The 27,638-nt window shown below is 49.9% G+C and overlaps 1 protein-coding gene and 1 pseudogene across 4 annotated transcripts; one reads left to right on the forward strand and one right to left on the reverse strand.

Annotated features, from left to right (window-relative positions):
- Positions 1–236: 236 nt before the first annotated feature.
- On the forward strand, positions 237–27,638 carry POU6F1 (POU class 6 homeobox 1). 4 transcript variants are annotated; one of them, XM_030835042.2, is made up of 11 exons: positions 237–530; positions 10,487–10,579; positions 12,102–12,297; positions 15,833–15,954; positions 16,844–17,069; positions 17,590–17,843; positions 18,468–18,596; positions 19,221–19,424; positions 22,292–22,433; positions 23,008–23,176; positions 24,301–27,638. In XM_030835042.2, exons 2-11 carry the CDS (start codon positions 10,532–10,534, stop codon positions 24,644–24,646), a joined length of 1,836 nt encoding a protein of 611 aa, XP_030690902.1. In that variant the 5' UTR covers positions 237–530; positions 10,487–10,531; the 3' UTR covers positions 24,647–27,638. The 4 variants fall into 4 exon arrangements, with proteins under 4 accessions (XP_030690902.1, XP_060161850.1, XP_060161851.1 ...); XM_060305867.1 differs by having other exon boundaries at positions 17,593–17,843; XM_060305868.1 differs by lacking the exon at positions 10,487–10,579.
- On the reverse strand, positions 6,920–9,059 carry LOC115841307 (swi5-dependent recombination DNA repair protein 1 homolog pseudogene; annotated as a pseudogene).

Raw genomic sequence — 27,638 nt, forward strand, 5'->3', positions numbered from 1 at the left:
CCCAATCGCTTGTTCTCGCCTCCCCAGATCCCCTCCCTTCTTCGCCGGCCCGCCCAGCCCGCCGCCCCCGGCGGCTGGCGCGCGCGGTGCAGCATGCGGCAAAGCTCTTTGCATAAATTATGCTCATGACGCAGCAGCTAAAAAAATCCAAGTAGCAGAAGGAGGGAAAAAAGGGGGGGGGGGAGAAAAAGGAGGGGGGGCCGTGGAAGGGGGGGAGAGGAGAAAAATATATATATACCTGACCGCCCCCCACACTGCTCCCCCTTCTCGCTTCCCGCCCGTCCCCTCTCCGCCCAGCGCAGCCCGCGGGGTCCCCTTCGGCTCTGCCCAGCCCGGGCTGGGGGCCCGGGGGCGGCGGCGGGTCCAGACCGGCTCCCGGGCCGAGCCGAGCCCAGCCAAGCCGCACTGGCTTCTTTGTCTGAGGGCGGCGGCTGCCCCGGCCCCGGCCCCCGGCCCCCTGGCTCGAGCTGTGAGATGAATCTCTAATCGGTTGACGCCGGGCACCCGGGGCGAAGGCGGCTCGGGCTCCGGTAAGTAGCGGGGTCCGGGGCGGGGAGGGGTTTGCACGGAGGGGGAGGGGGCCGGGCAGGGGAGGTTTCGGGTTTGGTTAATATGCAATGCCCGTAATTAGCATAATTTATATATTTATGATAAAGAGAAAAAATGCCGCGGGGCCGCGGCTCCTGGATGCTGGGCCGGAGCGGCGGGGAGCTCTGGGAGTGGGATGGCTAGCGGCCGCCTGCTGTGGACCGGAGACCCCGGGGGTCGCGCCCTCGCCTGCCTGCCTGGGCTGGTCTGGACTGAGGAGAGGAGGGGGCAGCCGCCAGGTGGACCCCGTGGGGAGCTTGGACCTGGCCCCTCCCCATTTCTGCTCCTGGAGCCCAGGTGGGGTACGGACCAAGGGGACGTTTTTACAAGACCCCGTGGCGACCGCGAATGGATTCTCGCGCCACTGGAGGACCTGGACGCCTGGGTTCCCAGCAGTTAAGGTCAACTGAGGCGGCCAGAGCTACCTGTCACAATTCTCTCCAACCACAGTGCACCGGGAGGACTGTGGGTCTCGGGGTTAGGGAGCTGGGTGCTGCGGGAAGGGTGGCGGAGTGGTGGGAGTGTCACCGTATAGCTGAGCATGAGCACTTCATAAATATTTAGTGACAATATTATTATTAACAAATAGTCATCATAATGGACCTGATATGTGCTTCCCTGGGCATTCTCACCTGGCAAGGCCGGGGGAGCCCCAGGGTGCCTTGTAACCTCCACTTTAGCGTTGGGATCCCCTACTTATTTGTCATTGGAAGCCCCAAATCTTCACAGAACAGCCTCATGTGCGGGCGCGTGGGGGGGAAATAAAACGCGGTCGGGCAGCCTTCGTGGGCAAATGAAAAGAAGCTCTTTGCAGAGAGCTAGAATCTGCTCTTCCATATTCCTTGTTCCAAAAGTAGAAGGCTGGTCTTCAATTGTTCATAGGCAATATCCCACCTCCCTTTTCTTGATAATCTAAGGCAGCCACCATTGACCAGCAGGGCCTTCTGAGGAATAATTTTGTATATTCCTTTTTTTTTTTTTTTTTTTTTTTTTGCGGTACGCGGGCCTCTCACTGTTGTGGCCTCTCCCGTTGCGGAGCACAGGCTCCGGACGCGCAGGCTCAGCGGCCATGGCTCACGGGCCCAGCCGCTCCGCGGCACGTGGGATCTTCCCGGACCAGGGGACGAACCCGTATCCCCTGCATTGGCAGGCGGACTCTCAACCACTGCGCCACCAGGGAAGCCCTGTATATTCCATTTTGATTGAAGTCCGGGTTGGTTCTCAGCGTGGTATTTCTGTGACCTGGTACTTCTTTGCATATCTGCGGTATACCTTCATCCATTTGTTCATTAGTGCAACAAAAATATCCACTCTGTGCCAGTTCTGAACAATACAGACAGAACTTCCCCTGTCTTGGAGTTTTAATTCCGGTTTGGGAGTGGAGGTGGGGACAGGCAGATCATAAATGTGAAAACAAACAAGATAATATAGAGTGATACTGTGTGTGTGTGTGTGTGTGTGAGAGAGAGAGAGAGAGAGAGTGAGAGAGAATGAGAGTGAGAGAGAGAGAGAGAGAGAGAGAGAGATGGGCTATTCTCTTCTTGGAGTTACTACCTAGCAATTAAGAAATGAGTCAGGGCTTCCCTGGTGGCTCAGTAGTTGAGAGTCTGCCTGCCGATGCAGGGGACACGTGTTCGTGCCCCGGTCCGGGAAGATCCCACATACCGCGGAGCGGCTGGGCCCGTGAGCCATGGCCGCTGAACCTGCGCGTCTGGAGCCTGTGCTCCGCAGCGGGAGAGGCCACAGCAGTGAGAGGCCCGTGTACCACAAAAAAAAAAAAAAGAAATAGAAGAAATTTGCTTCTCTAAGGTTTCTCTGCATTGTGAAGGAACTTGGGACAAGATCATATCCCCCCCTCCCAAAGATTTACTCACTATAAAGTCATAGTAGTAATCTTACACATTTTTTGTAACACTTTACAATTAAAAACATTTTATATGCATGCTTTACTTCAATTTAAAGCAATTACATAGTGTTTGCTGTGTGCCAGGCCCTGTTCTAAGAGCCTTCCATAAATGTTATCGATTTAACAATAGCCAATGGGGTAGGTACTATAATTTAGCCCCATTTCATAGATAACGAAACTGAGGCTTTGAGGGGTTACCTGAAACAGAAGCAGTACTCAATGTGGGTCTTCTGCCTTTAAACCCCAAGCTCCTTCTGTGTCAAAATGAGGGTCAGTCAGGCCACAGATGGAGTGGGACTCGGGAGAAACTGGACAAATGACGGAAGGCTTGGGAATGAGGAGCTGGACCGGCACGTTAGGAAGGGGCGAGTGTGACTGGGGTTCTCCAGAACTTAATACTACTTTGAAATCGTTTTTAAGCAGCCCTAGCATTGGGAACGAGGGCACAAAATTTGAAATAGGCTGTGTGTTTTGAGGAGGAGGTAGGAAATATGAGCAGGCTAAATGATATGATCCGACATCATAATTTATGTTTTCCTCTCATATTCATTAACCTCTGTTGTGTACCAGGAATTATACTAGACTCTGGGATATGATGATAAGTGGATATGCCTTCTTGGTCCTTACAGTCTAGTGGGGGAACATACCTACTTGTTATTGTTCACGTTTCATTTGCCCCCTCCCTTCCCCCTGCCTGGGTGAATCAAGTTTGGGCACAAGGGGATGGGGGCAGAAACTAAATCTATCCTATTAAACTAGACTTTACTGTTTGACTATATATGTGTAAGATTACAAATGGTAGGTTGGGAAAGGAGAAGTAAGGTTGTTCACGACTTTCCTATCTTTTGCCCTTTCCTTCCCTTCTGGCCCATGTGTGTGCCTAGCCGGTCTACCAATAGCTTGGCAAGTCATCTCTGTCCATGAATCGGGGTGTGGGGAGGGAAGTTAATAAATTAAGCCTGGAGCAGAACTGAGAGCTTCCATTTTCCAGTGTGTCCTGATCCTTGGGGGCCAGAGCAGCCCCCGTCAGCCTTCCTCCCATTTCCTGAATGGAGGCTTAGTGTGGTGTCAGGAGGACAGGAATCTGGAGCAGGTGGATGTGGCCTTGAAGTTTGAATCTGCCACAGACTCTCTGTGCCCTTGGGCAAGTCACCTGACCTCTCTCAACCTCCATCTTCCTGTAGATAAAAATGAGAGTCATAGTAAGAATACCATGTTAAGCATTTTACTTACAGATCTCATATCATCATCATAACAACCCCACAAGTCTTGCCCATTTAATCAGCATTTTAAAGATAAGGAAATTAAACTTCAAAGAGATTAAATCATTTGCCCAGGATGGCACAGCTATTTCATGACCAAGCTGGGATTTGTTTTAGGTTTTTATCCTAAGCCTATGCCCTTACCTCTCTTTGATCATCAGCTTTCTCATCAATAAAAATGGGGATCGTAATAGCTAATTTTTATTTGTGCTTTGTACGATATAATTCCAAGATAAGCTCTCTTATTATTTATCCCTGAAAAAACAGAGAGTAATCCGCCCACCTGCAGACAGTGACACAATTGGTCAAGCTTCACTATGTGTTTGCTCTGCGGTCTCATGGGGCTGGTGTCAAAACTGAATGACAATAGTTAACATTTATTGAACCCTTATACAATTTACTACAACGCTAGCTATCCCCGTTTCAAATATGGTAACTGAGGCATGGAGAGGCTAGGTCCTTGTCCAAGGCCTCACAGCTAAGAAATGGTGAAACTGAGAGGTGAACCTAGGTTCCTAACTGCTATACTAAATTTAAATGAGATAATGTATGTAAATTTTTATAATACCTACCATCTTCTGAGCACTTACTGTGTGCCAGGGATGGATCTAAACTTTTTACATGCATTAATTTATTCAGTCCTCATAATAGCCCTATGAAGTAGGTGTTAGTACTCTCATTTTTACAGATGAGGAAACTGAGGCAGAGAGGTTAAATCATCTGACCCGAGTCCCACAGCTAGTGAATATCAAAGCTGAGATGGTGAACCCAGAAGTCTGTCTCCAAAGAGTGCTCACTGTAATACTATGTGTAAAGGGACTGGGTTCCAATAAACTATTTTTTAAATTTATTTTTTAATTGAAGTATAGTTGATTTACAATGTTGTGTTAATTTCTGTTGTACGGCAAAGTGACTCAGTTACACACACATATACATTCTGTTTTATATTCTTTCCATTATGGTTTATCCCAAGACCAATAAACTATTGATGATGATTATTTTTCAGCAAGTGGGAAGGGAAATCTATGTCCTGGGGCCAGAAATGGAGAAGGGTGGGAGGATAGGCAGAAAATCCATCAGACAATGAAAACCTGAAAGAGGTAGCAACCTGCCTGGAGACTCACGACTTAAGAACAAGGCAGACGATGCTTGCCAAGCAGGAGGGGAGGCCGTCTCATGTTTCTTTACACCAGCTACTACATCCGCATGGACCATGGTGGTAGTGATAAGAAGTGGGGGGATTCTGGGCGCACTGGAAGAGACAGCCAACACGATTTGAAGGAGTTACTATTAGATGTATAGGTAGATGTAAGAGAGAAGGCAAGGATGATGGCAAGGCTTGGGGCCTGAGCGTCTGTGGAAGGATGAAGCTGCCGTTTGCTGAGATGGGGAAGGGTACAGGCAGATGGAGCAGGTCTGGGGTAGAAATCAGGAGTTTGGTTTTGAACATGTTGAGTAGGAGATGATGTGAGCAGTCAGTAGGTAGTTGGATATATGAGTCTGAAGTTCCCAGGTGAGGTCTAAGCTGGAGAGTTAGACTTGGTGGTTGTCAGACTGGGTGAGACCGTCTTGGGAGCCCAGCTACCAATCTATACTAATCTCCTGCTTCCTGTCCTTGTGGCCTTTTTAGATGGCAGCTCTGCAGGAGGTAAGTAGGTGCACAATTTAAATATAAATGTGGTGTAGAGCTGGAGATGCTGATGTCAACAAACAACCTTGCTGGAGAGGATTATGTCAAAAATTGGAAAGGTAATTTCCCATAACAAATGTGACTTTCTTTCCCGTGAATACCAGTAAAACTCATTCCAGCTTAACCAGCCATTCTTTCAATACAAGCAGAGTGCTCTCCACCCCCAAAAATGATTATAATGAGAAGGTACTTTACACCTTGAAAACCTCAGACACATTAAGTGTAAAGTGATTAAAAGCACAGAAATGAGTCTGAGTTAAAAGTCTGAATCCCGGGACCGCCTTGGTGGCACAGTGGTTAAGAATCCGCCTGCCAATGCAGGGGACACGGGTTCAAGCCCTGATCCGGGAAGATCCCACATGCCGCGGAGCAACTAGGCCCGTGCCACAACTACTGAGCCTGCGCTTTAGAGCTCACGAGCCACAACTACTGAAGCTCACACGCCTAGAGCCCGTGCTCCACAACAAGAGAAGCCACCGCAATGAGAAGCCTGCGCACCACAAGGAAGAGTATCCCCCGCTCGCCGCAACTAGAGAAAGCCCGCGCGCAGCAACGAAGACCCAATGCAGCCAAAAATAAATTAAAAATTAAAAAAAAAAAAAAAGAAGGCAAAGGAGGAGGCTCTGTCTGGGCACTGCTTCCTGTCCTAGCTTTAACCATCATCTATGTGTGTACTGGAGTTCTACTGCTGGGGTGATCATAAGAGCCCCTTCTCTTAAAACAGACAGTCGATCATCTCTCTTCACTGCTGTCAGGCTGTGGGCACTGCATGGCATCATGAGCTCAAAGGAGGCCATCCAGACGTACTATTTACCACAGTCATTGGGGTGGAAACCCTAAAACCCCTAGGGTGAGCCAGCAATTGCACTCCTAGGTATATACCCCAAAATTGAAAACAGGTGTTGCAACAAACACTTGTACACAAAGTTTCATAGATGCCCTATTCACAGTAGCCAAAAGGTAGAAGCAACCCAAACGTCCATCAGCAGATGAATGGATAAACAAAATAGGGCATATCTATACGTTGGAATTTTTTTTTGACATATGAGTTTATCTACTAGACCAGCCAGATGGAAATATGTGATAAATGGATGGAAACAAGGGTCATAAAATGAGAGAGGCAGGCATTTTTAGACCCATTTTGGTTTAGACATTCACCTGGTTGGACTGTTTTTTAACATTTACAATAAAACTTTTTTTTTTTTTTACCACAATAAACAATGTATTAAAACTACTTCCAGGATTGTCCAAATTATTTTTTAATCATTATTAACATTTTTCATATTTATTTAAATGTTGTTTCCTTTAGCAAATTTATCCAAAATACTGAATTTTCATTTTAGAACTTGGTTTATATTTAGATAATAACAGAGTTCCCAAATTGGCTTTCATCAGGATACCTTTCTCTAAGCTCTAGTGGTTGATACCTTCTCTTTAAAATATATAAGGATCTTTTTTATTATGTTGTCATTCTCAAAGATACTCTGGAGAAAAAAATATGAATGAAACTCGTAGGAATTCTTCTTCATTTCTGTTAGAGTGTAGCAATTTATCATCTTACACACAGTGATCTATCAAATGGGTGAGGCTCAGTTTCTTGTTCTTTTCAGACATAGTTGATTGCAGCTCACAGAGTAACACCTGCCTACAACTTCTTCACTTCCTTATTAACAGCTGTAACTGGGACAGGTCATTCTTTGAGTGATACATTTTGACTAGTTTTAGCCTGTGAAGAAGGTCTTCTTTCTCCCGAATCTCCACCTATTTTGCTTTTTCTTCATTTAATCCTTGTTTGGGAAGAATTCTCATTCACAAAATCATTTTGGAGACCTCTGCGTGACCCAGTATCCAGTGATTTAGATTCACTTGCATCGATATTCTTAAAAGTATTTTTCAAATGTGTATTTTCTTCTACCTCACTATGTGTTTAAAATTTTCTTGAAATTCCAGTTTTCTTCTGCTAAAGATGCTGGCTTCTCTGAAAAGATCTGATTTTTAAAAATTTTTATTTATTTATTTATTTATTTTTATATAGCAGGTTCTTATTAGTTATCCATTTTATACATATTAATGTATACATGTCAATCCCAATCTCCCAGTTCATCGCACCACCACCACCCCCCCACACTTTCCCCCCTTGGTGTCCATACATTTGTTCTCTACATCTGTGTCTCTATTTCTGCCCCGCAAACCAGTTCATCTGTACCATTTTTCTAGGTTCCACATATATGCGTTAATATACGATATTGTTTTTCTCTTTCTGACTTACTTCACTCTGTATGACAGTCTCTAAGTTCATCCACATCTCTACAAATGACGCAATTTCGTTCCTTTTTATGGCTGAGTAATATTCCATTGTATATATGTACCACATCTTCTATATCCATTCATCAGTTGATGGGCATTTACGTTGCTTCCATGACCTGGCTATTGTAAATAGTGCTGCAATGAACATTGGGGTGTATGTGTCTTTTTGAATTATGGTTTTCTCTGGGTATATGCCCAGTAGTGGGATTGCTGGGTCATATGGTAATTGTATTTTTAGTTGTTTTTTTTTTTATAGTGGAACTCTTTTTTAAATTTATTTTATTTTTGGCTGCGTTGGGTCTTTGTTGCTGCGCACAGGCTTTCTCTAATTGTGGCGAGCAGGGGCTACTCTTCTTTGCGGTGCGTGGGCTTCTCATAGCGGTGACTTCTCTTGTTGCGGAGCACATGCTCTGGGCACGCGGGCTTCGGTAGTTGTGGCGCACGGGCTTAGTTGCTCCAAGGCATGTGAGATCTTCCCGGACCAGGGCTCGAACCTGTGTCCCCTGCATTGGCAGGCAGGTTCTTAACCACTGTGCCACAAGGGAAGCCCTATTTTTAGTTTTTTAAGGAACCTCCATACTGTTCTCCATAGTGGCTGTGTAAATTTACATTCCCACCAACAGTGCAAGAGGGTTCCCTTTTCTTCATACCCTCTCTAGCATTTGTTGTTTGTAGATTTTCTGGTGATGCCCATTCTAACCAGTGTGAGGTGATACCTCATTGTAGTTTTGATTTGCGTTTCTCTAATAATTAGTGATGTTGAGCAGCTTTTCATGTGCCTCTTGGCCATCTGTATGTCATCTTTGGAGAAATGTCTATTTAGGTCTTCTGCCCATTTTTTGATTGGGTTGTTTGTTTTTTTAATATTGAGCTGCATGGGCTGTTTATGTATTTTGGAGATTAATCCTTTGTCCCTTGATTCATTTGCAAATATTTTCTCCCATTCTGAGGGTTGTCTTTTCGTCTTGTTTATAGTTTCCTTTGCTGTGCAAAAGCTTTTAAGTTTCATTAGGTCCCATTTGTTTATTTTTGGTTTTATTTCCATTACTCTAGGAGGTGGGTCAAAATGATTGTTTTTTTCATTCTTGACTTTAAGACACTTTACCACGCCATTTAATTATGGGAATTAAATGAAGATCTTGTTTTCCTTAATCGTTCTCTAAGTGTTGCACTCACAGATTGTTTTCTTGAACTATTCGTGTGGGGGAGGTGTTGGATTGGCACAGACCTGTGGAGCGCTGGGTAAAGTCACAGCTGAGTCTGATGGACTTTCCATCTTGGAAATGAAATCTTGGTTTACCTGTGCTTCCGCCTTCCCCAGAGAGTGCAAGAGCCCATACAATGGAATTTTTTCACAGTTCTTTTCTGTGAAAAGAAATGAAGCACTGATACATGCTGCATCACAGATGAACCTTGAAAACCTTCTGCAAAGTAAAAGAAGCCAGACACAAAACGGCCCCATATTGTATGATTCCGTTTATATGAAATATTGGGAATAGGCAAATCCACAGAGACAAAGCAGATTCGTGGTTGCCAGGGGCTGGAGGTTGGCAGGGGAAGCACTGCTCATGAGTATGGGATTTCCTTTTGGATGATGAAAATGTTCTGGAACTAAATAGTGGTGATCGTTGCACAACATTGTAAATGTACTGAATTCCATTGAGTCATACACTTTAAAATGGTAAATTTGATGTTATGTGAATTTTACCTCAATTAATAAGATAACAAAAAAAAAAAAAAAAAGGAAAAGAAACGAAGCAGACCCAGGGATAGAAGAGGAAGAGGAAGAGAAAGGTGAGGAATCCGGAACACTTCTCCGAGCTTCGTGTCCTCATCCGTAACATGGCGATACTAATGCTCCCATCCCCCAGCTGGCACGAGTAATGATGTGAATTAGTGTTCCGTAAAATGCTTAGCACAGTGGGCACCCAGAATAGAGGTTAACTTACTCTTTTCTATATAAGTGCCTAAAACTAGTTGTCCCCTTGATTACCTCTGTTTCTTGTGACTGTGGTTTGTGGCTCCAGCACGACCGCCTGTTTCTTACAAGGGCTTGTTTCACTCTGTCTCACTGCATGTGGCAGCTGCTGCACCATCTGGGATGTTGTCCTGCCTCCCATGTCAAGGCCAGTATGGTTCTCGGACCACTGCCACAGAATCCCCTGAGTGCTGATTTGGGGGCACCCACCTACTAAATCAGACTCTGGGGATGTTTGGTCTGGGGAAATCGGGGTGGGGGGGTCCTGCATTTTTGATGTGTTCCAGGTGATAATCAGACACATTCGTCTGAGACAACTGTTGTAATTTATTCCTATCTTTACCATCTCTTCCAGGAAGTCCACTCAGACCCCTCCCCTGAGACATGCCCTGATACCCAGTGTGCTCCTTACTTGTGTCTGGTTCTGAGAGTCTGGGTCAAAGTCACCTTGGGCTCTACTGGGTCTGCTCTTTCCCACTGGACTGGGGAACTCCCAGGGAAAGATGCCTGGCCCCCTCTTTCCTCTTGTCACACTCGCTCCTCTTGAGTGTAGGTTCTCCTAGGATGCTGTAGGAAGTGAGACACTTTAGTTTTAAAGTCCTTAGAATCCTATTTCCTTTACTTCTACACATACCTGGGAGACCTTAGCTTCTCTCTCTTCCTTCCATTCTACTTCTGACTTTCTGAGATGGCATGGAACTTTTATTACTATGTCGCATCAGCCTTTGCTTTTCCCATCCCATCTCACCCTGCAGGATGTGTAGGTGTGGGCCAGCCCCACCCCACCCTGACAAGTGACCATGGATCCTGGAGCCGGGCCAGACTCATCTCTGACTGTCAATGAGCAGGTATCTTCTGGGGCAGGAAGAGGTGGGGGAGTGAGGGTAATGGACCAAGGAGGAAAACTCCATAGAGCCCCTCATCTGTTTCTTACCAGAAACACCCGTCCAGATCGTCACTTTACCTATCCAGATGTAGTTGCCAGCTAGGATTTCTCAGGGGCTGGGTTTGAGGACTTAAGCTGTGACTTTAAAAAGTGAAGTTAAAATGTGAAAATATGTATAAGTTAACATGGGGAAAGATTTGGATATCAGGGAATTAATTTTTTTTCTTGCTTATATATCATTTTCTAATTTTTCTTGCAATGACCTTTTATTACTTATGTAATTTTTTTTTTCTTTGGAGAGCGTGGTTTATGGAATCTTAGTTCCCTAACCAGGGATCGAACCCAGGCCCCTGGCAGTGAGATGCCAGGGAATTTCCGACTTATGTAACTTTTAAAAGGAGAAAAAAGATTAACTAACATGTCTTAAAATGTGATGGGAGTAAAGTCCTTCACAGGCCAAGTTTGAGTCAGAAAGGGAACTGCTGGGGGGGGGGGGCGGTTATTGCACTCTTACTCCCCTGATGGGTCACAGTGTTGCTTTTTTCCAGCAGTCTCTGGCTGGATCCAGTTTTCAGGCCTAAGGAGCGTGTTGTGGGAGTGTCTTCAGGCCTAGGCGGAGCAAGGCCTGACACAGAGCTTTTTAATGTACCGGGTGTCCCTGACTCTTGAATGGCCCAGTTGGAAGCATGTCAGTGCTGGAGGTAAAGCACTGAGTGCTGGCTCTTTCAGCAGGAAAGGGGACCCAGTGTTCCGAGGAGGCCCACGCATTGCTGGGCGTGGGGGCTCTGCTCCAGGTCGGAGCACGCCCACAGCAGAAGGCACACTGGAGCTGCAGGCCCACAGGGTACAAAGCTCCAGTCCAGGAGGGCCAGCGAGAGGCCACGTCTTCAGGATTCCTGACCCTCGCTTCAGGAAGTTGGCTTGGAGGGAAATCTTGGCCCGTACCCCAGAGTTTTGGAAATAAAGGAACCATGAGCTTAAAAAGTTACTCAGTATCGTGGAGCATTCATTTTCCACTCCTATAATAACTCAAGGGACGTGAAGAGGGATTTGCTTCTTGTCCCAGCGTAAGCTGTGGATATGGTGTTAGGGGCCATCGTAATCACACTCCAATATCCTAGCAGCCAAGAAGACAACCTTGCAAGGCTGTGGGAGAGGACTTTACCACTCCCTGAACTGAACCCAAGAAAGGAAACAAACAGAAATGTCCCCAAGTGGTCTGACTCTGTGGGACTTTTCCTAGCTTGTGTCAGGCCCTTCTCCCTGTCACCAGGGCCTACTTTCTCCTAGTACCTCCTTCCCTGGAATCAGGGAGCTGCAGTCTGCTCCAGGCTCTGGAATTCTCACAGGGCACACAATCCTTGAGCCAGGAGGTCTGCATCCTGACATGCTCTCTCCTCTCTCCCTCAGCCATACCCAGAGCTCCGGTTCCCCAGGGCTGATCCGTCCCTCCCCCCAGCAGTGTCCCCGTCCTCTGTTTGCAGGTCATCGTGATGTCAGGCCATGAGACCATCCGAGTTCTGGAGGTTGGAGTGGATGCCCAGATCCCTGCTGAGGAGGAGGGCAAAGCACTGGAAGGTGTGGCCGCCGAGGGCTCCCAGAGCGGAGGCCCCACCAAAGCCGGTGAAGCTGCTGGTGAAGCTGGGCCAGACAACCCAGACTCCTCCGCAGAGGCAACTGGTACGAGGCTACCTGCTCCCATGTGGCATTGCTCCGCCTGAGTCCCCTCCTGTGTTCCCCCCTGGAGAGCCAGCACGAAGCCGGAGGGGGCTAGGTGGCTTTAGGGTCTCACTGTCATCCTGTCCACTGGACAGCCCCTGGTCACAATCTGTACTGTTGGTCAGCTCCTAGGCCACTCCTTGTCCCTGGAACTTTAGCTCTGGTTTCAGTCACTTACAGACCTAAACTGGGATGGGTCAGGGTGAGGGGATTGAATTAACCTCAGAGAGGGCTGCCGGGTCTAAACCAGACCCTCAAGCTCAAGGCGGAGAGGACTAAGCCTTCAGGATCCTGACGGCCCTTCCAAATCAGTACCTTTTGTGGTAGAGCTGGGCGGTGCCAGGAGTTGGGGATGGGAGGCCATCACACCCACCTTGGACTAAGGATGTGTGTGTTAGGGAGGGCCTTGTAGAATCCCAGCCCCTCACTCCCAGCTGGGCTGGCATGAGTCTAGCCTGGTGGGCTTATTTGTGCTCTTATTCTCCAAAGATGACTTCAGGGCATGAGTTTGATTCTCCTGCATGTGGAATGTATGTGGCTGATTGACTCACGCTGTCTCCCCTGATGACCCTGCAGTACAGCTGTGAGACCGCCTGGGCTGTTCTAGAAGCTGGGGCTGGTCCTAGGCACTGCTCTCTGGGCACAGGGCACCCTTTCATTGACTTTCCTCATTAACACCTTATTAACACCTTTTGCAGGAAGCCTGGGGCCTCTCTTGCCAATTCCCCCAGAAAGCCATGATTCATCTCCACTTGCTTTCTGCTGAACTTCGCCCCTTCCCTAGATTGGAGATGTGGTTGGGGGAGAGGGTGTGGGCCAAGAGGGGGAGACAAGAAGAGAGCAAAGAGAACAGGCAACTCTTTAACAAAACCCCTGCCAGATCTCACCTCCCTCGTTCTACTCGCAAATCAGTGTGCAGATCCATTTGGGACCCTGGTAACCCGGGTTATCTTTTCTCCTTTTGAGTAAAGGAATGACAAGAGAGGTGACCATTTTCCCCTAGCCTGGAAATGTTCTGCTTCCTTGTTGAGGCCAGGATGAGCCACCACCTGCTCCCATGGGCCAGTGCCCTGGTGAGCAGACAGGAAAGACAAGGATTCTCCATCTCGGCCACCCTTTCCATTTCTTTCCGGGTTTATCCACAGTGCCTTAACTTCCTTTTTTACCCTTTCATCCATCTTCCGTATCTCTGGCGCCTTAATTCTGCTCCTTATCCAAAACCTGCTCTCAGGAATTGATCAGAGATCAATTATTTACAACTTAGCATGAGCGTTCATGATAGTGTGCATCTTCTTCCAGAGGTTTGTATACTTAAGCTTTTCACCAAAGTCTTCTTTATAAAGGAATTTCAGCCATTGTCAAGCAGGGAAGGGTGGTATGTTGATGGTACCTCCTAAGGAGCTGCCAGCTTAAACTGTGGCTTTGATGGGACGTTTCTGTGTATGTAATATTGAGAAGTGTTTCCTCTTAAAACAAAATAAAACTAAGTAATAGGAAACTTTCAGGATGAAAAAAGAATCTAGTGATTTGTGTCACTCTAAATTATTACCCAAACCTTGTCACACATACACATTTTTATAGGTGTGGCCCCTGAGGGCAGGCTAAGTAGCATGACACTTACCACCATATTATTTCATATTCCATGTCCTTTATTGACAGATTCACTCATCTGATTCTGGTTTTGGCTATTATCAAACTGTCTGATTTTTCATTGTCATAAACAGTGCTGCTTTGAATGGCCCTTTAATTTTATTTTTCTTTGAGGTGTAGTCCACCCAAATTCCTTTTGAAGAGAAGCCAATTGTTTACATAGGAGGAAGTCATCACACGGAAAAATACAAAATCTTGCCGTCAATGAGGGAAAAAGTAATTGGCTATGAGGTACCACCTATGCCTATTAAGCCAGAAAAATAAATAAACAGTGATAAAACCTAAATTGGGTGGTGCTGTGAGAAACAGGTACATTGTTGATGGTGCTATAAACTTGTTCAGTCTTCCTGAAAAGCAGTCTAGCAGGAAGCTACAAAAACCCTAAATGTAGGCAGACCCTAGGGCCCATGGTCCTACTCTGGAAATACAGCATATCCTAACGAAATGACTGTACACATGGTAAGCTTTCATCACTCGTGTCTATCACATTCCCATTTCCTCACTTTCCTTTTTAGGTTTCATTACACTTTGTCAAGCAAAATATTTTTTAAATTTCCAGAGGTTCAGATTATCCTTCTCTGATTTTTTTTTTTCAATAGTTAGAAATGTATCTCCCCTTCACAGTGGAGATAAATCTGCCATTTTGTTTTCTTTAGTATTTTATAAGGCTTTTGTGGTCGTTGCTTGTCTCTTTCATTCTTTAAGCAATCTGGATTTTTAAATTATATACTGTAAACAGTCTAGTCCTTAGTTAGGTTGGTGCCTTTCCAGATTAAAACACAGGCTGGGAATGCAGCCTTGGAAGGTTATCTAGTTCAGTGGTTCCCACTTTGTCTGTATGCTGTATCACAAGGGAGCTTAAAAGAAAAAGAGAGAGATGAAAGGTTCCTGGCCTCCACTCCTGGACATTCTGACTCAGTAGGCCTAGACTAGGGCCTGGAAACCTATACCCAGTCAGTATTTAGAAGCCACTGGTGTGATGAATTGGGAGATCGGGATTGACATATATACACTAATATGTATAAAATGGATAACTAATGAGAACCTGCTGTATAAAAAAAAAAATTAAAAAAGAAACCGCTGATCTGGTCGAACACACAACACCTAGATTCTCTTTAATGTCTCACCATATATTAAATAATAACCCCTCTCCGCATTGTTGTGTGGCTTTAAAGAGGTTTCCTGGTACGGGTCCCAGTACCTAACTAAATCCAGGTGGCAAGAGGAAGCTCTCACCTGGGTGAAAAGTTCCAATGCATAGGAAGTTCCTTTAGAACTTCCTAGAAGCTCTCACCCAGACTTCAGACCTCAGGGAATGGCAAGAAGAAAAGCTGCCTGGCCCGGAGAGCCCCGTTAATCCTGAGTGTATCCAAGACATGTCACTTCCAAGACTTCACCCTACAGGAGTCCTGCCCCTTCCCCAAGCCAGCACCTGCGTCCAAAAAGTAGCCTGAAGGTTGAACAATGATCCAGTTGCTGGATGAGCCAGTCGATCCCATTGATTCTAGCTCCTTCTCTCCCTGACACGTGTTCCTTTCTACTACTGATTATGTGATAGGTCCTAGCATCCTACAGAGCCAGGAGATGAGAGACTGATACCCAGCTGTGCCTGGGTCTGCATTTTCTTCATCCACCTGTGAGAAGAGGGTGGCCTACCTTCCAGGTCTGGCACCGGGCTCTCCAGCCTCCTATTCTCAGTACCCATAGCTTTTGGGAAGCTGCCTCTGGGGGCCAGGGAAGGCCAGTGATTGGCCTCGGGTTATGCAGAAATACAAGGTAGGGCTGAGGGTCCTCACGCTCACCCAGGCTCACTCCTTGTCCCTCTTTGTCCCAATGCCACGTGAAGTGAAGTCACTCCCGGGGATGCCTCCGAGCCCTGCCCCTGCCGTTGCCACCTTCAGCCAAGCCCCATGCCAGCCTCAGGCATCGCAGACCCTGACGCCACTGGCTGTACAAGCTGCCCCCCAGGTAAGGGCCACCCCAGGGAGCTGGACAGAGGGCAGTGGGCAGGAGCAAGGCATGGGATAGCCAACATGGGCTGGCCGTGGGATCTGGGAACTTCATGAGGCAGGACGGGGAAGGGGCTGTGGCTCGAGGGAGGGAGTCTCCTACTAGGTACCCCTGGCCTCTCCCCTGCCCCAGGTCAGGCCCCCTGGGAAAAGTAGATCTGCATTTGCCAGGTAATCTCCTTGGGTTCAGGAAGGATTATAGAGATTACATTAACTCCTTCAAGTCATCTAATGACTAAGTGAGTGAATACCCTTGTCAGCCCCTCTAGGGGATGCCTAGAAGAGTTCATGGCTTTTTGGTCCTCATTTAGAGCCAGGGGCAGCCCCAGCTCAGTGAGAAGCTGTCTCCAGGGGCCTCCAGGCATGCTGAGCTCCCTGTGACCTTTCACTGCAAGCACAGTTCTCCAAGGCATCCGTCAGGATTGTCCTCCATCAGAACCTCCCGGAGGCCCCTGTGGGTCTTGACCACTTGGTTCCACCAGCCCCTGCCCCCTGCTTCCTGGCCACAAAGCATTGGTCCTGTGGGCAAGGGCCTGGGGAAGGCTTGGGAGGCACCAGACCGTGGTGGGAGAGGCCTGTGACCCTTCCTGGCCCTTGAGCAGGGCTAGGCCCTGTCCCTGATATGAGCTGCTTCTCTGAAGGCGGTATAGTCCAGTCCAGGTGCCCCCTTGGGCGGGGTTGGGCCTCCAGCTAGGGCTTGTCTCTTCCCCGCCCTCACGCGGCCTTTTCCCACTGCCCTCAGAATGCTTTGTGTGTGCTCAGCTGGGTCTGAGAGACCCAGTGTTTGCGCTGTCGATGTTGATTTTGTATTTTTTCTTTTCTTTCTGAAATCTCGTTTGCTTTTGCAGGTCTTGACTCAGGAAAACTTAGCCACAGTTCTGACAGGAGTTATGGTTCCAGCAGGGGCAGTTACTCAACCTCTTCTTATCCCCATCAGTATTGCAGGTCAAGTGGCTGGTCAGCAGGGGCTGGCCGTGTGGACAATTCCTACAGCAACCGTGGCTGCCCTCCCAGGACTGACCGCTGCTTCTCCCACGGGGGGAATTTTCAAGCCACCTTTAGCCGGTCTCCAAGGTAACGGCAACTCTCCCCAGGACTGCACCAGGCTCCCCACCACCTTACACTACCATCCCTGCACGTGTGCTTGCCATGTTGGACTCCAAACCCGCGGCCCTCCCAGGGCGACAGCCCTGGAGTCTGGATCTGGTGTCCCAGGCACCCAGCCACAGAGCTGCTGCACCACCTTGGGACTCTAGGCCATGGTACCCTGCTGGCCCAGCAGGCCTCTCTTCCTTCAGCCAACTGTCTGAGACTACCCCTCCCCCCTACGCCAGAACTCACCCCGTGACCAGCCTCCTGAGAAGGACTGCAAGAAGATTCAACTTCTGGTTTTCAATCTACACCTCTCCAGGCCCAAGGGAGGGGGGATGAGAGAAGTTGGCGTGTGCCGCCCCCGCCAAGATCAAGTGAATCACAGCTGCCTGTCCCCCCTGCCCCAACCCCCCCTCGTTCTCGTGCCAGATCCCTTGGGATTGGAGCCTCCCTGGGCTACGGCTAGGCGTTTGAGCACCTCTGTCTCTGCCTTGCTCCGTAGCAGCTGCCGTGCTGAACGCCGCTCTCCCGGCACCTGTACAAGCTGCCCCACCGGCCCAGGCCTCCTCGCCCACCCGGCCCCGACCGCCAGCCCAGCCCCAGACGCTGATCCAGACCCAGCCGCTGCTGCAGACCACACCTGCCATTCTGCCGCAGCCCACTGCTGCCACCGCGACTGCCCCCACCCCCAAGCCAGTGGACAGCCCCCCACAGATCACCGTTCAGCCTGCAGGCTTCGCGTTTAGCCCAGGAATCGTAAGCTGCTGCCCCCACCAGGGGCTAAACGGGGATGGACCGAATCTCTGGCCAAGGGTGAACCTGACCCTTCCCTCGGGGGAGGAAGGAGGTAGAGGACCAGCCCCCTGAACACGGCTCTCTTGCAACACTTCGGCACAGATGGGCTCCTTCTGAGGCCTTCCCCTGCAGCTGCCAGCCCATCCGTCCCAGACAAGAGCAGACAACCTCTGCCAAGAGGGCTGGGCAAATCCTCCAGAACCTGAACCACTGGACCAGCCTTGGAGGGTGGGATGATGTCTGGGGATTGCAAACTTGTGAGCTGTCGCTAAGGTGGAGTTAGAGGCTGTTAGATGTGACTAGAGTCACATCAGCCCCTCCAGTCTGGCCTTTCTACTCTCCCAGGGCTAGCCCAAAAGGTCAGCCAGAGTTACTCCTCCATGACTGCGACCCCGCCCTTCCCTGCTCACCCCCTGCAGCCCCTGGCCCTGGACACTGTTCAGCTGGTGGACTTGGGCCTGCAGCCCACATTTACCTCTGCCCAGCATCCATCCCCCCTGCCCCAGTACCCTCGGCCTTCTTCCCTCTGCCTTGGGCTCTTTCTCGCCCCATCGCCTCTGAGCAAGGCTCTTCCTCCACCCACAGATCAGTGCTGCTTCCCTCGGGGGACAGACCCAGATCCTGGGCTCCCTCACTGCAACTCCGGTCATTGCCAACGCCGTTCCCAGCATGCCGGGGATCAGCAGTCAGATCCTCACCAACGCTCAGGGACAGGCAAGTGGTCAAAGCCAGGCCGAGGGGTGGGGACTGGTGGAGATGCTGGCTGTGGACGAGGGGCAGGACGTGGGCTGAGGGTCATGGGAGCTCAACTAGGGTGACGAGCTGCTGTTCATACCTCTTGTGTGACAGCTCTCTGCTGATGCTGAGGCCAGGCAGGGGCGTAGCCCCCATCCAGCCCTGGTGGTACTCACTCTAGCTGGGGGTTTTCGTTTACGGAACACTCACTTTGTGACCAGCCTCTGTGCTAGGTGCTTTCTCGTACATTATCCCACTTCTTGTTGAGTACACACCTACTGGGTGGAGATTTTTATTCCCGTTTTACAGGGGAGAAGGCTGAGGTTCAGAGAAATTAAGCCGCACCGTTAAAATGTGGCAGAGCAGGGATTCACATCCAGATCTGTCTGAATGCACATGCAAACCTACTCCTGCCCCACCACGGCTCTGGAGAGAGAATAAAGGAAGCGGCCCCTAGAGTGGGAATCCTTCACTTTCTGTGAGGACACAGGCCCAGAGGGGTTAAGTGATTTGTCTCAGTCCCTTCCTGCCAATGTGGGGATTTGGGTTGGGGGTGGACCTGGACGCTGCCCTCACACTTGGGGTCCCTATGTTTCCCCCCAGGTTATTGGAACACTTCCGTGGGTAGTGAACTCGGCCAGCATGGCGGCCCCAGCACCAGCCCAAAGCCTGCAGGTCCAGGCTGTGACCCCCCAGCTGTTGTTGAACGCCCAGGGCCAGGTGATCGCAGCCCTGGCCAGCAGCCCCCTGCCTTCTCCCGTGGCTGTCCGGAAGCCAAGCACTCCTGAGTCCCCCGCTAAGAGTGAGGTACAAGGGTTGGGTTGGGGGATGGGGGCAGGCAGTGCCGTCTGGCATGGGTGGCCTCCCTCCAGGCTGTGAGCGGGACGACACTATTTCCTGAAGCCCCTGGGAAAGCAGGGCACCTCCCCAAAGCGGGGGGAGATTCCAGGGTAGAAGGTTCACACGAGTCCACGCATTCTCTGCCTGGAAAAACAGCACCACCGTCCCCTGACCCCTTACCTACACACACCCAGCATGTGTATATGTGCCCTCAGAGGTCAATAGCACTCTGAGAAAGCCAGGCAGGGGTGGTCAAAGTAAACTGGGCCTCGGCCAGCTCCAGGGTGAACAAATCGCTCGAAAGGCCCTGGGAGGTTCGTTCTGTACCCTCTCCCCCTTCACCCCTTCATCCCTCCACCCCTCCGCCCTGCACTGTGGCATTGATTATTCATTTATGTGTTCATTCTAGGAGCAGTTTTTGAGTGCCTACTATATTCCAGGTGCCGAAGATGTAGAGCTGAATAAGATGCCCTTCCTAACCTTAGGTAGCCCAGCATCAGAGACAATTATAAGTCAGCGTGGCAAAGGCTGTGATAGGGTCAGGAGAAGGTGCTTTGGGAACCCAGAGAAGGGAGCTCTCAGCAGACTGGGGAGTTTGACAAGGCTTCGTAGAGTAGGACACTGAACGAATCTAAAGGGATGAGTTGGATGAGAGAGTGTTCTACCTCCACAGAATTGCAGGAAGTACAGTGTGCCAGAGCAGAGGTTCTCAAACGGGAGTGTGCGGCAGAACCAACTGGAGGGCTTGCTGGGATGCAGATTCCCGGGCCCGACCCCAGAGCCTCTGAGTTAGTAGGTCTGGAGTGGCGTCCAAGAATTCACATCCCTAACGAGTTAGTGGTATGTAGCTTCCCAGCTTCATTGAATAACCTCTTAGCCTCATCTATAAAATGGAGGTGATAAGAGTACCAACTTCAGAAGGTTATGAATGTTAAAGGATAGATTACACATAAGGCAGTTTATACTCTGGTACACAGAGAGCACTTGAAAAATGGTGCTTTTATTGTCATCACTCATATTAGGTAGTGGGGAGTCGCGGGAGGGTTTTTAGCAGGGAAGTGGCTGATTAGATTTGCATTTAAAAAATTCCCTCCGTTATCCAGGTGGAGTCAAGAATTGGACTGTGGTGAGACTTGAATCATCGTCCCTGTTAGGAGACAGCTTAAACAATTCTAGCCAGAGACAAGGAGCTCTGAACAAGGCCCTGGGGATGACGAGGGAATGACTTGAAGCTACCAGGAGGTAGAATTCAGGGAACAGGACCCATCCTAAAGGAATCTGCACTTTCAGGAAGCTTTAAAAAAAAATCATACTAGGGCTTCCCTGGTGGCGCAGAGGTTGAGAGTCCGCCTGCCGATGACTCAGGGGACACGGGTTCGTGCCCCAGTCCGGGAAGATCCCACATGCCGCGGAGCGGCTGGGCCCGTGAGCCATGGCCGCTGAGCCTGCGCGTCTGGAGCCTGTGCTCCATAGTGGGAGAGGCCACAACAGTGAAAGGCCCGCATACCGCAAAAACAAAACAAAACAAAAAAGAATCATACTAAAAATACTAATTTCATATATTTATAGTTTCTCCTGATTATAAATTCGATACATGTTATTTATAAAAATTCTAACATTATGTGTGATGTCAAAAGGTAAAAATCCCTTCAACTCTACTTCCAGAGATGACTTCTGTTGACAGTTTGCTTTATATGCCTCAAGATTTTTTTTTTTCCGGGTAATTCATATGTCTTTTTAAAGGAATTATTCCATAAAAACTGTTTTTCATCTTACTTTTTTTTCTTTCACTTAGCACTGTGACTCGGAGCTCTTTCCATGGCAGCAGTTAAGAGACAAACCTTATTCTTTGTCATGGCTGCACAGTATCTTAATGTAGAGAGGTCTCAGAAGTCATTTGCCAGTTCCCTATTAATGGATATTTGGGGCCTGGAGGCTCTAGAATCAGGTTTAGGTTTCTCCTTTTTTTTTTTTTTTTTTGCAGTATGCGGGCCTCTCACTGTTGTGGCCTCTCCCGTTGCGGAGCACAGGCTCCGGACGCGCAGGCTCAGCGGCCATGGCTCACAGGCCCAGCCGCTCCGCGGCATGTGGGATCCTCCCGGACCGGGTCGGCAGGCGGACTCTCAACCACTGCGCCACCAGGGAAGCCCCGAGGTTTCTCCTTTGAGGGCAGAGATTTGAGAGCAGTGATCTCAAGGGCGGACACTTGTTGGGGCTTTGATCAGGTGTGCTGAACCTTTCTGAGCCTCTGACCTGCCCGGGTCATAGGCAGCAACAAGGCCCCGGCTTGGTGGGGCACGTTCTATGCTTATTTTGGAGGTCATTATCATTGGGTGGGTGCCAATGCGTAGCTTCTAGTCTTGCTTTTTGTGGGGCACAGGTAGGAGTGTGCTGGGTGAGTGAGGATTCCATGCCCACTTTTTAAAAAAAATTAATTTATTTATTTTTGGCTGTGTTGGGTCTTCGTTGCTGCATGTGGGCTTTCTCTAGTTGCGGCGAGCGGGGTCTACTCTTCGTTACAGTGCGCAGGCTTCTCATTGTGGTGACTTCTCTTGTTGCAGAGCACAGGCTCTAGGTGCACGGCTTCAGTAGTTGTGGCACCCGGGCTCAGTAGTTGTGTGGCTCGCAGGCTTAGTTGCTCCACGGCATGTGGGATCTTCCCGGACCAGGACTCAAACCCGTGTCCCCTGCATTGGCAGCCGGGTTCTTAACCACTGCTCCACCAGGGAAGTCCCTCCATGCCCACTTTTGCCCTGCCTCTGGCCCCACCAGAGACTCCACCCCCCTGAAACAGGCAGGCGGGCAGTGGGGTTTGTTGGCGCTTCTCCTCGCAGGTGCAGCCCATCCAGCCCCCGGCAGCCATGCCCCAGCCAGCTGTGGTCATCGCCAGCCCAGCCCCAGCGGCCAAGCCAGCTGCCTCTGCTCCTATCCCGATCACCTGCTCAGAGACCCCTACTGTCAGCCAGCTGGTGTCCAGTAAGTGGCTTCTAGAGAGGCTGTGGAGAAGGGGAGAGGCATTTATTTGACCTCATTAGATGACCTCACCAGATGACGCTCTCCTTAATAAACTTCCTTGAGTCCACAGGGGAAGGGCACAGGCCCATTGCCAGGAACTGGCTTTCTTATTCTCATTCTGTGGAGCTGCATTCTATGCATGATGATGGTGGAGGCTGCTTAGCCAGCTGTCTGGCTGCTTCTCTGAGAAGCCAAGCCATTGGCTGTCTCCCCTATGGTCTCTCACCCAGCATTTGAGGAATGTGGATGGCCAACAGGTGTGCTTGGGGCCAGGCTGGGGAGAATGGGGGAGGGTCAACAGTTAGAGCTGGAAGAACTTGAAAATAGGCCTCTACCTCTATGCACATTGGTCCTGGTCCCTTACCCCCAAGTTTTATATGTCTTGGGGACAGGGGTGATGAGGGTCTTAAGGGTACATAGGTCTTTTGTCAAATGTCCTTATCCCTCACTACAGCACCAGGCTAGGCCAATGGGCAAGATAAGCAGTTAAGGTTGTCTGTCTTACACACACCCCTGCCCCCTTCCTCTGGCCTAGAGCCACATACCCCGAGTCTGGATGAGGACGGGATCAACTTAGAAGAGATCCGGGAGTTTGCCAAGAACTTTAAGATCCGGCGGCTATCCCTGGGCCTCACGCAGACCCAGGTGGGTCAGGCTCTGACCGCGACGGAAGGCCCAGCCTACAGCCAGTCAGCCATCTGCCGGTGAGTAAGGCTGCCTTGGACAAGGTCAGGGCACTCACAGGGGCCCAGGTGATCCGGCCCTTTTCCATATTCTCCCTGGCTTCCGCCCTCTTCCGGACAAGGAAAGCTGTTCTAAGGGTAGACATGAACACCTCGAGTAGCCAAAGTCTTTCTGGGGGCCCTCTGAAGTTTAGCCCCAAATCCTGAGCATTTCTATTGTCTTTTATGGGAAAGCCAGGATCATGATCCACTTAGGAATCCTAGAGGGACAGGAGAACAACTTACGAAATTAGTCACAAAAGTGGGAACTTCAGTTCTGGCTTGGTTCTCAACTCTAACCCACTATCACCCCATCATGCTCCCATCTCCCCCTCTTTCGAGGCATGACTATAAAGTGATGTAGCTGATTTTTCTGTGTGCAGCGTACAAACCGGTTCTGGTGCCGGTATTAAAGGAGGGGTAGGGAATTCCCTGCCGGTCTAGTGGTTAGGACACTGCTAGGGTCCCAGGTTCAATCCCTGTTTGGGGAACTAAGATCCCGCAAGCCACGTTACGTGGCCCAAACCAAACAAACAAACAAAGAAAAGAAATGAAGGATAGCCGAGGGTTTCAAACACGAAAAAACACACGGTTCAGGGATGGCCAAGAGGTTTCATCTGCCCGCCAATTATATAGATTAGACTAGAGTGACTATTAGACTACCGTGGCATGTTGGGAATTCTGTAGTCGCATCGGGGCTCAGCCAGAAAGAGTATTCTGTCTTAGAGATGCTGCAGTTGGAGGAGGACAGTACTTGCGACATCCGTTTGGCATCCCTGGAGGCCTCTCGAGATGACTCCTTAGAGGACCTCACCAATTTGGATACGAAAGTTCTGGAATGGTGCTCACTAAAGCAGTTGCCCTGTTATCATCGCACTACTGAACCGAGGCCATGGGAATGGTCTCCCTGTTATGACCTGGGATACAGGACAGTCCGAGGAGTCTGGGCTTGGCCGAGCCAGGGCGTTTTAGTGGGGGTGGTGAGGGGAACACTGAGCACAGCCCCACCAGCCCCAAGAGGAGCAGCCCCTTGTGGACAGCGCTCACGCCCGGTGTGGGGAGTAAGACACTCTCACTGTTCCTTCCTGGGCTTGGGTCACCTACAGGTTTGAGAAGCTGGACATCACGCCCAAGAGCGCGCAGAAGCTGAAGCCAGTGCTGGAGAAGTGGCTGAATGAAGCCGAACTCCGGAACCAGGAAGGCCAGCAGAACCTGATGGAATTTGTGGGAGGCGAGCCCTCCAAGAAACGCAAGCGCCGCACCTCCTTTACCCCCCAGGCCATAGAGGCTCTTAACGCCTACTTCGAGAAGAACCCGCTGCCCACAGGCCAGGAGATCACCGAGATTGCTAAGGAGCTCAACTATGACCGGGAGGTCGTGCGTGTCTGGTTCTGCAACCGGCGTCAGACGCTCAAGAACACCAGCAAGCTGAATGTCTTTCAGATCCCTTAGGGCTGAGCCCCCAGCCCTGTGTTCCAGCACTTTGTACCTTCCCTTGGCACCCGGCTGCAGCCACCGCCCTGCGGCATCTGTCATTCTGCCACACGTGGCTGTGTTTGCCCTGGGTCGTGAGACTACACTGTGCGCCTGTGTTTCAGCCCCTTCCCCCTCCCCCCATATCGTCCACATCCTGGGGAGGGCAGTGGGGCCCGTCTGAGACCTCCAGGCTTGGGCATGGTCATGCCAAGGGAGGGGATTTGTGGTGTCACTTGAAGAAGCACTTTGCTAATGTGGTTTTTGAAGGGTGAATTCTGGTTGGGAACCGGAAACTCCCCTCTCTGGGGCAGGGCTGCTGCAGCCTCTGAGGACGACTGGCCATTAGCTCTTGTTTCCGACAGCATTCTCTTTCCACTCTCCCTCCTCCTTTGCTCCTCTGGCAGGTACGGTGGCTAGTCCAGCAGAAACACAGCCTCACACCCCCCCCCCCGTCCCCCACCCTCTGCCTGCAGGTACACTGTCCCCTGAAAGAACCCAACACGTACAATTCTGAAAAGGGTGATGCGCTGCTCAGAAGGTCAGATGCCATGTCTGCCTCGACCTCAAGGTCAGAAGGTTTCCACAGCCCTGGGGCCAGAACATGTGATCTCCTCTCCCCATCTCTCCCTGGTTCCTTTGGGAGGGTGGAAAATTGCCCTAAAACAGAATCTTTTCTTTTGTAAATCATGTTGGAAGGAAGCAACAGTGAACTCTAGCTGTCCTGGAGTTGACCTGGGTCTATAGCAGATTGGGAACTTAGTAAATAAGGCCATCTGCCCAGATTTTAATCTGATCTCTGTCCCTGGCCATCTCCACATCAGAATGGTGTGGTTAAGAGAGCTTGCAGCCTGGAAAATCCTCCGGCCCAGCTAAGCAGGCACTGGGTTGGGGGGTGGGGGGGTGGAAATGAGGAAAGGAATGCTGACTCTCTCTTGTCCTCACACTCACCGCCCCCCCAGTCCTGGGCCCTTCTCAGAAGCAGCAAATTAAACAAGAAGCCAGACAGCAAGGCCCTGGGGAAAAAAAGCCAAGATCCAGAAAGAGCTGATGGCAGCCCTGGAAGGTCTCTTTGTGGAAAGTGACTTAACTCTAATTTTCTTTGGAACTTGAAGTCTTGGATACTGGAGGAGAAATCTAACTTTGTCCAGAGTCTTAGACCACGTGTTTGTGTAAGCAGTCCCCACAGTGCGCTTCTAAGCTAAGAATACCCCTGGAGCAGGCTGGGGTTTGCCTTCAGAGAGGGTAGCTATGGTACATTGGGGGTTGGCATCTCATCCGAGCTGTTAAGTGAGTTTCCCAGCCTCACTGTGGCTGGGCCTCCCCTGGAATTCAGTAGGGGATCAGGAGAGCACTGCAAGGTTTGCTGAGATGAGCCCAGACTTGCTGTGTAGACTAGACTTAAAGGGTCACACACAAGTCACAGGGGTGAGCCACCCCCTCCTTTCACAACTCCTGTCCTTACAGAGCCAGGTCTCTAGGTCTCTACAATAAACCCTGAAGAGGTGACTGCCAGGCGAGGGCACATCACCACCTCTGTCAGACACTGGTGCAGAGCCTAGCCTCGCTTCCTCTGGCATGCTGTATTTCCTTTCCTGCCTGCAGCTGCCCCCTCCCAGGCCCTACAAAGCCAGTGTGGCCGCCCTCTTGGTAGCTCTGCCAGTGAGAAGGCAGTTGTGTGTCCAATGGCCCGCTCCCGCCTACCCCACGCCACTGCATCCTGACCAGCGAAACGTGCTCGAGTGTGGTGGAGGATGAGGAAGCAGGTGGGCACCTTGTCTGCCCCAGCCTCCCGGGAGAGACTACGTCTCCAAGGGTAAGGCTCCGCACTCAAGTTCAGGGTTATCAACCTGTCTCAATGAGATGACGAGCTCACTTGAGAGGGGTGTTGTAAACAAGTTTTCAGTAAGAATAAAGTAGTGCCAGAGTTTGTAAAGGATTCAGTCACTTATAGTTCAATAAATTAGACAGATATGGGTTTTCACCCTCAAGCCCTTGTGTTCAGATATGCTTTCTTTTTTGCGAGAGACAGGTGGGTCGTGGCTGGTGCCCTGGGAGTAGCATATAGCCCAGGGCGTGTCCGTGGCAGTGGATATGCGGGAGGACACCATCTGTCCTGTGACACGGCAGGAAAAAGCGGATGCACTGCTGCTCTAAATTAGGCCTGGCCATGCTTTCTTAGCTCCTCCCGCATCTAAATGTGTCTTCCCAAGGCTGGGCTAGAACTAAAGCATTTTTTCCTCTGCTGGAATGACGAGTCGGTCTTTCAGAGGAACAAGTCCAGGGGCAGAATGTTTGCAGGCTGAATTCCCCAGGCAGGGGGGTACAGGATGCCCCTGAAGTGTGCCCAAACCAGAGCTCACCGGCCTGATCTCTGCTCTTGTTTCCCCTACCACAGGGCCCCCAGAGAGCAGCAGTGGCCCTGAGGTGGGTTTTTTGTTTTGTTTATATTTTTGTTTTGAGTAGCATCAGGTTCTGAAGGGAGTTGATATCAATTTTGTTTTGAAAGCACCTTTCTGGTTATCAGCCAGATCTCAGTGGCTCCCTTACCATGGAAAGGCAGGAGAAAGGGCAGAAATGGCTTAACTGTTTGCATGTGTTTTGTTTGTTATTGTTTCAAAGACCAAAACTTTCTATGGCTTAATGAATTGGCTGGGGCCTTTGACCCTGCACTAATCAAGGCATTTTATCCAGGTGGGGTCCAGGGAAAGAATTCAGTCCAATGGGTTAAGGAACCCATTTGACTTTGGAATGAGAGACCCTGACATTTTTGTGTCCTTGGAAATCCAATCACCTTCCGATGCCTAGATTCCCTTCCTGTCTCCTAGGCCAGGCTCTGACGCTGAGGTTCTGACTGATCCCGGACGTGGGACAAAGTCTGCTGAGAGCTGGAGTGAGGGGTCAGGAGGGGAGAATGGGGGAGAAGCACTTGATGTAGTTGTGTGGAATAAACGGTATTTTTTCTTTTGTA

This window comes from Globicephala melas, chromosome 10 (genome assembly GCF_963455315.2).
Source record: "Globicephala melas chromosome 10, mGloMel1.2, whole genome shotgun sequence".
NCBI classification, from domain to species: Eukaryota; Metazoa; Chordata; class Mammalia; order Artiodactyla; family Delphinidae; genus Globicephala; species Globicephala melas.